General features: G+C 36.1%; 1 protein-coding gene across 1 annotated transcript in view; it reads left to right on the plus strand.

The window, feature by feature from the left end:
* Positions 1 to 1878: 1878 nt before the first annotated feature.
* Positions 1879 to 12298, plus strand: part of LOC107600822 (diacylglycerol kinase delta) — a 35527-nt gene continuing 25107 nt past the window's right edge. The window contains exons 1-3 of the mRNA XM_016292791.1: positions 1879 to 2081; positions 11416 to 11523; positions 11943 to 12023. Of these exons, the coding sequence (XP_016148277.1) occupies positions 1932 to 2081; positions 11416 to 11523; positions 11943 to 12023 (339 nt within the window). The 5' untranslated portion in view covers positions 1879 to 1931. The remainder of the gene's footprint in view (positions 2082 to 11415; positions 11524 to 11942; positions 12024 to 12298) is intronic.

Genomic DNA, 12298 nt, shown 5'->3' on the forward strand with positions numbered 1-12298 from the left:
CAGTTCAAGCGTACTAATAAGCACAAATTACTCTAGACAAACATTTGTGTGTCTTTTTTTTATTGCTGAAGTGTGTTGAAATTTCTTCTGCACTCTACTGTACGGACGTAAACGTACTTTCCCTTCAGCCTGAGGCTTATTCATTTCACTTTTGGTGTGAAAAGGCTTTTATATTTGCCAAAAATAGAACTTTTTTATTTTAAAAGCAAACAAGCGAGCCCTGTACAGATTTAAAAAGTAACGTAACACATTACTTTCCATAAAAAGTAACTAAGTAACGTAATTAGTTACTTTTTTATGGAGTAACGCAATATTGTAATGCATTACTTTTAAAAGTAACTTTCCCCAACACTGCTAATAACATTACTAGAAGAATTTTTTGTTCATAACTTTCAGAATTAACTTCCTTGAATGTTCTCTGTTAGCTGGGATGACATTCAGTCATTTTAAGTGTGACTTGTGTGTCACAGAGGCGGACAGTATGTGAAGTATTTTTACTCTGCTTTTTTCAAGTGTCTGTACTTTATCAGTGCTTTTCTTTAGAAAACATTTACTTCACAACATTCCAAAGCATAATAATGTACCTTTTACTGCACTACCTTTCACATTAAATATCATTTGATACTTAATTACAGTAGAAATCTAGTACTTTCTTACTCGAGTAAAAGTAATTCAAAGTTTTACTTGAGTACACTAAATTTTATAATGTTCTTAAGTATTAAAGGTAAAAAAACAACTTGTATTTATGAAACAAAACTACCAAATTATTCTAAGTTTAATCGCAACATAATCATTGCTGTTAATAGTGTTCACAGTCTGTTTGATTACATGTCATTGACTAACTGCACAACTTTTACTGTACATTTCTGCTTTATGTACGTCAACTTGACAGTCACCACTGATAAGCTACTATTAAATATAATGTAGAAATTTTAAAATAGAAACTTACATTTTCTGTAAAGCTGCTTTGCAACGATTTGTATCGTGAAAAGTGCTATACAAATAAACTTGAATTGAATTGAGAACAGAGGCGATTCTATGATTTTCATTTTAGGGGGGCTCAGCCCCCAATGAGGGTAATAATAATAAATATATATATATATATATACATATTTTTTTTATTAATAGGGATGGTTTACTAAACTTATTGCAGTATTCCACTGTATTGCTTAGATAGGTATAACATTTGAGTACTGAATAAGCCTTCCTGATCTCACACACACACCTTACAAACACAACATTTTACTGTTTGCTTTTCTAGTACAACCCTCCTTCTTTAGCTCAAGTATGCAAACCTCTTTGCACATGCACTGTAATATGTATTATATTGAAAGTTACATTTTCAAACGAAAATGGCAATGTGATCGTTTCATAAAGCATGCGGTTTCATTTTTGCTGGAGGAAACAGCTGTAGTGTGATGAGGAAACGCAGTGAAATTTTACAGCAGATGGGGAACCGATTGCTCCCCCATGATATTTTGTAAACTGTATTTATGACAAAGAACTGTACAGTTGCAGATATTAATCTATCGATAAACACGCACCTTGCCCTCTGTTTCTCGCTCTGCGCCGCCGAGGCCCCCCTAAAAGTGGCCTAGCAACGCCCATGATTGAGAATATAGTGCAGTAAAAAGTACGACATTGTGCTTTGGAATGTAGTGAAGTAAAAGTTTTCCAAAGAGAAAAACCCTGATAAAGTACAGATCGTTTTTTAATTTAGTTGAGTAAGTGAAAATACTTCACTACTGTCCACCTCTGCTTGTGAGTCTAAATATTTTGGGGGCCACACTCGTTTTGTACAGTATCTCAGTCACAGCTCCTCTGTCCGGTAGGCGGCGCTCCCGGCGGCAGTGTTTGGTCTGTCCGTGCGGCGGCGCTGTGAGGCCGGTCCCGCTGGAGCAGAGCCTGAATCCCGGGGGCTGGGGCGCAGGATGGCGGCGGTCGGTGCTGCTGCTGCTGCTGCTGGTGCTGGTGCTGGTGCTGCTGAGGCCGAGTCGTCGGACAGCGAACCGGAGCAGGAGCACGGATCCCCGCAGAAACTCATACGAAAGGTCTCCACGTCAGGTCAGATCCGGAGCAAGGTAATATACCGCGTGCGTGTGTGTTTAGGGTGGGTTTGCAAAGAGAAAAGCGCCTCAGCTCAGACCGAGCGGCCCGTCTGAGATCCGCGACATTTCCTGCGTGTCCAGAGCCTCCGGTTCCGACCGACACCGGTCACCGGTCACCGGTCGCTGGGTCTGAGACGAGAGCGTGTGAATATAACAGAACCGCGCGGGGCTGAGATGAGCGCGCGTGTGCCGCTGGATTGCAACATTGTAACGGTTTGTTTGGAATCTGTGAGTTTGAAATGAAACACTGTAACAGTTGCAGCTTAATGAAAGCGCGGGGGTTACATTCAAAGGCAAATTCCCTTACTTTCTGCCGCGGTACCCAAGCTGCTGCAGTTATTTTACTATAGTAAAAAAAAAAAAAAAAGTCATAAATAATACTTAAAAAGGAGGAAACGATTGAAAATGTATAAAAGCTTTTAAAGCTATTTTAAGGAAATTACATATTGATTTATCATATATAGGCTATAATATTATAAACAGTAGCAAAATAGGTTACACTTTATTTTGATGGTCATTCTGTCGACTAGGTAACGTTGCAGCTGCATGTGATCTATTAGCTCTCGATAGAGTATTAGTATGGTTAGGGTTAGAATAAGTTGCAAAGGTACAGATAGTCTGTTTGGAGACCATCATAATAAAGAGTTAGCAGATATTAATCAGATAGTCTACTGATACTCTAATGAGAGTTAGTAGACATGTAGGGGCGACCATCAGAATAAAGTGTTACCGCAAAATATGTGCAAATATTTCTTAATTTTGGTGGACACTGTGGGTACCAGCAGTGCTGGGGGTAACGCATTACAAGTAACACGAGTTATGTAATCAGATAACTTTTTTTCAAGTAACTAGTAAAGTAACGCATTACTTTTTAATTTACAAGAGAATATCTGAGTTACTTTTTCAAATAAGAAACGCAAGTTCATTTTTTTTCCCCAATTTATTGATTGTCAGCTCTCCTGTCCCCATGCTGAGAGAAATCAGAAGATGTTACTGTAGTTCTAAAATAAATATGAATATGAATTAATTCATCTCGCTCAAAAAAAAAAAAACTTCATTATTACTCAAAATGAATAAAAATAATGCAACTCAGAATATGACGCAAACCTACAATAATTAAATGTTAAACAATACAAATATGCTTTATGTATTTAATCCCATTCTATTAACCAATGTCTTTGCTTCTGACCTTCGATGATCCAGTTCAAGCGTACTAATAATCACAAATTACTCTAGACAAACATTTGTGTGTCTTTTTTTATTGCTGAAGTGTGTTGAAATTTCTTCTTCTGCATTCTACAGTACGGACGTAAACGTACTTTCCGTTCAGCCTGAGGCTGATTCATTTCACTTCTGGTGTGAAAAGGCTTTTATATTTGCCAGAAATAGAACTTTTTTATTTTAAAAACAAACAAGCAAGCCCTGTCCAGATTTAAAAAGTAATGCAAAAGTAACGTAACGCATTACTTTCCATAAAAAGTAACTAAGTAACGTAATTAGTTACTTTTTTATGGAGTAACGCAATATTGTAATGCATTACTTTTAAAAGTAACTTTCCCCCGACACTGGGTATCAGCATGTCTATCTCTCCGTCTGTTTGTCTGTCGGTCAGTTCGTTTTACAAGCTCAAACCTTACAATAATAGTCCATACGTCATAGTTATCATTTATTATTATCATTTCACTTCTGGTGTGAAAAGGCTTTTATATTTGCCAGAAATAGAACTTTTTTATTTTAAAAACAAACAAGCAAGCCCTGTCCAGATTTAAAAAGTAATGCAAAAGTAACGTAACGCATTACTTTCCATAAAAAGTAACTAAGTAACGTAATTAGTTACTTTTTTATGGAGTAACGCAATATTGTAATGCATTACTTTTAAAAGTAACTTTCCCCAACACTGGGTATCAGCATGTCTATCTCTCCGTCTGTTTGTCTGTCGGTCAGTTCGTTTTACAAGCTCAAACCTTACAATAATAGTCCATACGTCATAGTTATCATTTATTATTATTTAGGGTTGCAAAAAGATGGAACATTTCCAGTAAATTTCTGAAACATTCCAGAAATTTTGGAAACTTTCCAGGATTTTTTGCAATCTTCCAGGGATGTTTGGAAAGTGTTTCCACTTGTTTCCACTCCTTTGCAACCCTATTATTATTACAGTAAAACTGTGGTAACTTGGGTTTAGCCTCCACTATCATTAAAAAAATATATGTCAAGCATCTGTTTGCTGGAGATTTAATTTATTTTGTGCATTTTAGTTAAAACTACCGTGTTGTTTTAAAACATATGCTGTGTAGTCTACAGCTGCAAGATCTGAGCTGCTAAACCAAAGGTTGAGTTATCACTATTCACACTTATTAAAAATCAGTAGTTGCGATCAGAATCTTAGTAATAGTCTTGACATTGTATGCTTGTTCCGTTACTGACAAACAGCTAAATGTAAGATAAAGTGATAAAGAATAAGAGAACATGTTCTTGCAGAACTGACTTCCTGAAAGCTTGATCTTGCCGTTTTGACAGAATTCTTTGATTTAGTGCATTCTTGTAGTATGCTGGATCTGGTTTCATTAATGCGTAACCTCATTGCCCTATTCGAGAGACATCAAATGTTCATGTTTTTGCTATCTCTAAATATCAGTTGCTTTCTGTGTGAATTAGGTCTAGATTTATGGTTATGGTTAGGATAAAGTATTTTTGCAAGTATCATTAGCTTGCTATGAAAAGCACTGTGTACATGAGAGATGTTCAGTAACAGAGCCTCAAAAGCCTGTGTGTATCCGGTTAGTGAGATCACATGATAGATATGTGAGATGATGCTCTGTTGCTTAGGACGGACCGGAGATGATCCGTGTTTGCATCATTTATATGCTCTTATGGTGTCTGTGATTTATTGTTTAATATCCTTCACCTAGAAAACTAACCGGTGTTGTTTGCTCATGCCGAAGGGCAATTCACAGCCAGAGTCTGTAGAAAGCGCTTATGTGTGATTAAAGCAGGACACTACAGGGAAAAGCATTGGTTTTTCATGAACTGGTTTAGTTTTGAGGTTTCCGTAATGTTTTTCTTTCAGTTTAGTGGAAAGAAAACATATAAAATGCACATCTAAGTGTATGTTCTTACATTTGGGTCTGTAGACTTCAATTACAAATACATATTTTTAAAATCTGTTTTGTCAAAATGAGTTTTTTTTTCCACTTCGGCAGCACTTACAAACACCAGACTTTATTCATATCTAGGCCTATATTCTGAAGGATTTTACTGAGGGGTTTGTTTATATAGGATTCATCTTGTTTTATATAACAGATTGTAAAAGTATTTTTTTTCTGGCTGCTGACTGTACTTAAGTTATTCAGTGATAAATAGAGAAATCCCTTCTGTAAAAACTTTTAACTCTGATATTTCCACAATATTAAAACAATAATTAAGATTTCTGTTCTGGACATTTATTCAAATTAGTGTACACTTAACAAGAAAATACCTAAATTGTATATTTAACCAACATTTCAGAAAACTTGTAATACAACAAAAAAAAATTTTTTTATTTCTTAATGTAATCAACTGTAAAAGTTTAATGATTGTTTGGTGGTTGCCATTTTTACTCTAATCATCTTAAAAAAGGTAAAGTTGAGCAAAAACTATACTAAAACTAAATACCACATGGGTGACTTTTGCATGACGTACCTGTTTTTATATGCACAGCCAAAAAATGTTTTGCATACTTTCATTAAAGCATTAATGTTGCAAAAATTTATTCTGAAACACAAAAGGTGAAATTGAGCTCATTGTCCGGCAAAAGTGGGAAGTCCCATTTTGGTGTTTGCATCAAATTCAGTTTACAAAAGTGATTTAATATAAACAGAAAGTAAAGTGTCTACTTTAGTTTGTCAAATAACTTTTGTGAAAAATATGAGTGAAATAATGTTCCATTCCATTGTCATTAAGTGTAACATATTTATGTAAAAATAAATAAAAAGAAAACTGATAGAATAGAGCAAGCTAGTGTTAGAGGCCTTTTTTGCTTTTGTTAATCAGAAGTCAGAAAGTCAGAATTATAATTGTGTAATAAATAAAAAGAAAACAAATAGATAGAATGCAAAAAGATTAGAGAAGCTAGTGTTAGGGTTTTTAAAAGAAAACAAACAGTTAGTAAATAAATAGAGTGCAAGTCTAAAAGGGGCATAAATTTTTTTTTTTAAATAAGAATAGAATTAGAATAGAGAGTGCTAGAGTTAGAGGGTCAAATAAAGGTGGAACAGATGTGTTTGTAGCCGATTCTTGAAGATGGGTAAGGACTCAGCTGCTGGGATTGAGTTGAGCAGGTCATTCCACCAGGAGGGAACAGTTAATGTAAAAGTCTGTGAAAGTGATTTTGAGCCTCTTTGAGATGAACAATAAAGCAACGTTCACTTGCAGAACGCAAGCTTCTAGAGACACATAACTCTGAAGTAATGAATTTAGGTAAAGGGGTGCAGAGCCAGTGGTGGTTTTGTAGGCAAACATTAATGCCTTGAATTTAATGCGAGCAGCTACTGGTAGCCAGTGCAAACTGATGAACAGAGGTGTGACGTGCATTCTTTTTGACTCGTTAGAAATTAATCTTGCTGCCGCGTTCTGGATTGATTGTAACTAAATTTTATTATATTTTAAATGATTAAAAACATGTTGACAAATTGGTCAAACTAGCGGTTTAGTGGTAAAGATTTAAAATGACATTTTATGTGTTTTTGGGGAGCTGCACTGAGACCCTTAAATAGTTTTTTAATGTCATTCAATGATTCTGTAAAAATGGCTGACAAGATATTTTGGTATATGTTACGCTGAATGACGTAAATCATGGTAAAACATTTTGATCGTAATAACTTTTTTGCTCTGAAAAAAATAAAATTAAACCGGACACATCTAATGTATGGATAAAAGTTTAAAAGCTGTGCTTTTGATGCTTGAAAACCCCTTTTCGTCTTTGACCCAAGTGTTTAGGGACCAGACATGAGGGTAAATGATAAGGTTTGTTATTTTAAGTGCACTATTCCTTGAAGTCTCCGGGAAGTCTAGAGATGCATTAGTTAAGGTAACAGTTACGCGTGGGTGGCCAGAGGCTCTGCTGCAGCAAGGCCGGCCTGTAAACGCCGCTGCGGCTCTGGGCTGAATTCTGAGAAGCGGAAGCCGTGTCTCGCTCTGTACTGTCATCACGTCTGTGTGCTGTGGTGGGGGGAGAAAGGAGAAAGGTCACGGTTCAGATCGGTCACAGGCTCTTTGAGTCTGATCAGACAGAGGTGAGATGAAAGCATTCGCTCCGACCGGCCGCTGCAGTAACCGCAGGCATCTGTCCGCTGAAAGGTCACGTTTGACCCGTGGGCGCTTCGCTGATTCCAGCGCATTCGTTTAGGAGTTAAATCCACGTTTTAGTGGAAGCATCTTTGTGACAGTAAACACTATGCAGTACAGTTTTCACAGCTGTGTGAACGCTCAGTCTTTCAACAGACGGATCGCTGTCGCACAGCTGCACGCTGTAAATCTAGAGGCTCTTGATGGGACTGTTGGACACAGTATTGCTGAGGTTCTTGCAATAATCCTCTGCATTTATTTACATTTAAATGTATTCATTTAGCAAATGCTTTGGATAAGTGACTTAGTTCACTCACCCTCTGGCTATTCAAGATTAGGATGAGTTTGTTTCTTCATCAGATTTGGAGAAATGTAGCATTGCATCAGTGTCTCAGCAATGGATGCTCTGCAGTGAATGGGTGCCGTCAGAATGAGAGTCCAAACAGCTGATAAAACCATCACAATAATCCACAAGTAATCCACATCACTCCAGTCCATCAGTTAACATCTGGAGAAGACAAAAGCTGAAACTAATCCAGCATTAAGACACTTTTAACTTCAAACTGTTAAAATACAAGATTTCTCTCTCATACAGTCCAAATAACTGTTATCTGACAGGTTTTGACATCGAACATTTTATAGAAAGCTCAAAAGTTATACAGTACAATCAATGCATTTAGTTGCAACTAGTACAACTAAGCAGATTGTAAACGACATCCGTTGAGTGCAGTTTGGTGACATTTGCAAACCCAGTTGGAATTACAACTCACATCGACTGATTAGTATATTTACATGTAAATATATTCCTTATATACTGTAAATAGCGGCTCTATGTGTTATACTGCACATGCTTTGTTTCTGTTTAGTTTTTAATCAGTATAATTTTACCAACATATACTAGTTTTTGTTCATATTTTGAATTAGATTTTAAATGTTCTGTTTTCATTTTTCCTTTTAAAATATGTCTATGTAGTTTTTTATTGAGTATTAGTTTGTTTATTTAGTTTTAGTTATTTTAGTACAACATGAACTAATGAATGTTTTTTTTTTAATATTTTATTTCAGTTATTTCAAGTAAAAAGGCTTTTTAGATTTAATTAATGATTTTAATAAATGAATAGTATTTTGTAGTGCTGTCAAACGATTAATCGCGATTAATCGCATCCAAAAAAGTTTTTGTTTGCATAATATAGGCCTATGTGTGTGTGTACTATGTATATTTATTATGTATATATATTTAGAAAATATGTATTTACATGTATATATTTATATTCATATAATTTATATTATATATATAAATATATTTAATATATTAACATAATATATCTTTCTTAAATATATACATCCATGTGTTTGTATTTATATATACATAATAAATATACACAGTACACACACATATTATGTAAACAAAAACCTTTATTTTGGATGCGATTAATCATTTGACAGCACTAATAGTTTGAATGACATTTTATTGTTATATTTTCTGTTGCATTTTAATTTCAGTTAAAGTTTTAGTAATTTTGTTGTGCTTTTCTATTTTTGTTTTAAAATAGTTTTTATTTTATTAGTTTTAGTTATTTTAGCACTTCAACATAAATTTAACGAAAATTAGAAATGTTGCATCGGCAACTAGCTGAAAATAAGTTTGCATTTTTTTATATTTAGTTTTAATATTTTATTTAAGTTAATGTTTATTTCATTTCAAGTATTGGAAAAAGTGGTTTTAGTTAATAACCCTGATTAAATGATGTCTTCAAGTTCATTAAAAGCTGCATCAAATGCTCATGTCATTCATGCTGCAGCGCACCGGATGTAAAGATGTAAAGTTAGCGTGCGGTTAGGAAATGGCTCTATTATCTGCATCAAGGCTTGGAGTGAGCTATTTTGGTAGCTCTTCTCAAAGCCTGAGCGCTGCACAAGCAGGTCAAGCGTCCTGTGGGTTGATCAGCGTTGTGTGTTTCAGAATTCATCGCGTGTGTGTGTGAGCTGAAATGACAGGTGCCTTCAGTGGCAGAGAAAAGGGCATTTACTGTCAGCGGAAACCAGCACACGAGTGAGTGAGTGAGTGAGTGAGTGAGTGAGTGTGTTTGTGTGTGTGTGTGTGATATTTTATTTAAGTTAATGTTTATTTCATTTCAAGTATTGGAAAAAGTGGTTTTAGTTAATAACCCTGATTAAATGATGTCTTCAAGTTCATTAAAAGCTGCATCAAATGCTCATGTCATTCATGCTGCAGCGCACCGGATGTAAAGATGTAAAGTTAGCGTGCGGTTAGGAAATGGCTCTATTATCTGCATCAAGGCTTGGAGTGAGCTATTTTGGTAGCTCTTCTCAAAGCCTGAGCGCTGCACAAGCAGGTCAAGCGTCCTGTGGGTTGATCAGCGTTGTGTGTTTCAGACTTCATCGCGTGTGTGTGTGAGCTGAAATGACAGGTGCCTTCAGTGGCAGAGAAAAGGGCATTTACTGTCAGCGGAAACCAGCACGAGTGAGTGAGTGAGTGAGTGAGTGAGTGAGTGTGTGTGTGTGTGTGTGTGTGTGTGTGTGTGTGTGTGTGTGTGTGGCGTAAAAGCCTCATGTCAGTCAGAGGCTTCTTGCTCTGACCTGCGTCTCATGGATTGCACTAGGGGCCAGGTTAGTCTGTTACACTCTCCGGACATCTATCTGTGTTTGTGTTTGTGCTGCTTTATCTCACTAAATCATTTCTAGTCCATACTGACTGTGCATGTTTTGTAAGATTCAGTAAGACTCGGAAAAACTTTTAGCGCAAATGCATTTAAAGAATCATTTATGGAGTTGCAAAATGGTTGAAACGTTTTTTTGAAGTACTTGTATTTATCGTAAAGTTTGTTGAATGCTGAATCTGTACTTGCTTGTGATGCTGATATGGCAATGCATTTCAATAAAACCTGTGGTCTGAATCCTGCATGCAACCTGATGTTCAGTGTGTTCTGTTAATTTGTAAAGCATTCAGATTGAGTTGCATTTGTCTCATTACTTTGCTGCAAATTCATGCATGAAAAGTTGGCATGCTTTTTTCTCGCTGTAGCAGCAAAGCGATGTTGAGTTTTGAAGATACGATGCTTTATCAGCCTGTTTCTGCAGTAAATTTTAAAGTCTGAATTTTGCAGTATCCCGCATCCAATTGTTTAAAGTGTGTGTTTGCTGTTGTACAGTATGTTTAACATTGTGTAATGCACGATGAGACTGAACGAAAACAACTGTGGGATTTTTTTTCAGTTGTCTGATCTAGCGGGTGAAAACGGTGCGTTTGATTACTTGGTAAAGTAACACAACACACATAGTTTAAAGAATTATTCATGTCTGGAGCACAAACTGCAGGAATCAATCTTAAATGTGAACAATATTAATAGTTATGCTTGCAAATTAGAAACCAGATGTAAGAGTGAAATGTGTTGAGCTCTGCCGCTCCCTTTAGGTGTAACATGGAACTGCAGGGTGTGTGTGTGTGTGTGTGTGTGTGTGTGTGTACCTGTTTTTCTATTCTAGTGGGGACCTAAACCTGAATACACACAGACTCATGGGGACTCATGTCACGGTGGGGACCTAAATTGAGGCCCCCACGCGTAAACAAGCTTAATAAATCACACAGAATGAAGTTTTTTGAAAATCTAAAAATGCAGAAAGTCTCCTGTGAGGGGTAGGTTTAGGGGTAGGGTTGGTGTAGGACAATAGAATATACGGTCTGTACAGTATAAAAACCATTACGCCTATGGAGAGTCCCCACAAGGATAGCTGACCAGACAAGTGTGTGTGTGTGTGTGTGTGTGTGTTTCTGAGGTTGGAGTGAAGTTGTGTGGTTTCTTGGTGTATAAATATCATTCCATTAAAAGTTTGTGTGAGATGTAATGATGTGTAAAGAGCCGCTGGAGGATGATGATGATGCCATTTATTACATAAATGAACGCAGGTGACTGGAACGAAAGGAATTTTCACATACTTCTCTCTCTCTTGCTTCTTCTAGACGATTTTAAAAGAGGGAAAGTTGATGAAACAGACGAATTTTCAGCGCTGGAAGAGACGTTATTTTAAACTGCGGGGAAGAACGCTGTACTACGCTCAGACGGCCAAGGTCTGTTGAAAACAACACACACACTTTTAATTAGTTGTGTAAATGAGAGCATACCGTATGCTCTATTATTTGTATTTAAAGCTATTTATAATTTGTACACACTAACCCAAAACTCAAACCTAAAGGAGCATTTAAATATATTATATAAAAAAATAAATGTAATCACTAAATATATATATTTGTGATTGTGTATATATATTTGATATATATTATACTGTCTGTGTGTGTGTATGTGTGTATATTAAAATAAAAAATATAATGTACATATGTATACCTTTGATGACATCATCAAAGGAACATTTTGTAAGCTTTTATTTCTGGAGACAATTTTGTGTTGCAGATATCTGTAGAAGTAAACATGAATCACACATGCACAGATTTACATGAACGGGTATTGATTTTTGCTGATTTGTTTTCAGTCAATTATTTTTGATGAAGTGGATCTGACGGACGCCAGTGTAGCAGAATCAAGCACGAAGAACGTTAACAACAGCTTTACTGTGAGTACACACAAACACACATGTGGCATAATCTACCTTTTACGTAAAGCTAATTATAATTGGATTTTTCTTGTGTGATGTGAGTGGTGCTTGCCTGTGCGAAACGTCCCATGCTTAGGGAATTATTTATTTAACAATTCCAGCTCTGATTCTTCTCAGTGAATCTGTAATGGTTCTATTAAAGGGGTCATCGGATGCTACATGCACTTTTACAAGTTGTTTGAACTGAAATGTGTGTTGGCAGTGTGTGTACACAACCACTCTATAATGATAAA

Source organism: Sinocyclocheilus grahami, unplaced genomic scaffold (genome assembly GCF_001515645.1).
Source record: "Sinocyclocheilus grahami isolate Dianchi unplaced genomic scaffold, SAMN03320097.WGS_v1.1 scaffold292.1, whole genome shotgun sequence".
NCBI classification, from domain to species: domain Eukaryota; kingdom Metazoa; phylum Chordata; class Actinopteri; order Cypriniformes; family Cyprinidae; genus Sinocyclocheilus; species Sinocyclocheilus grahami.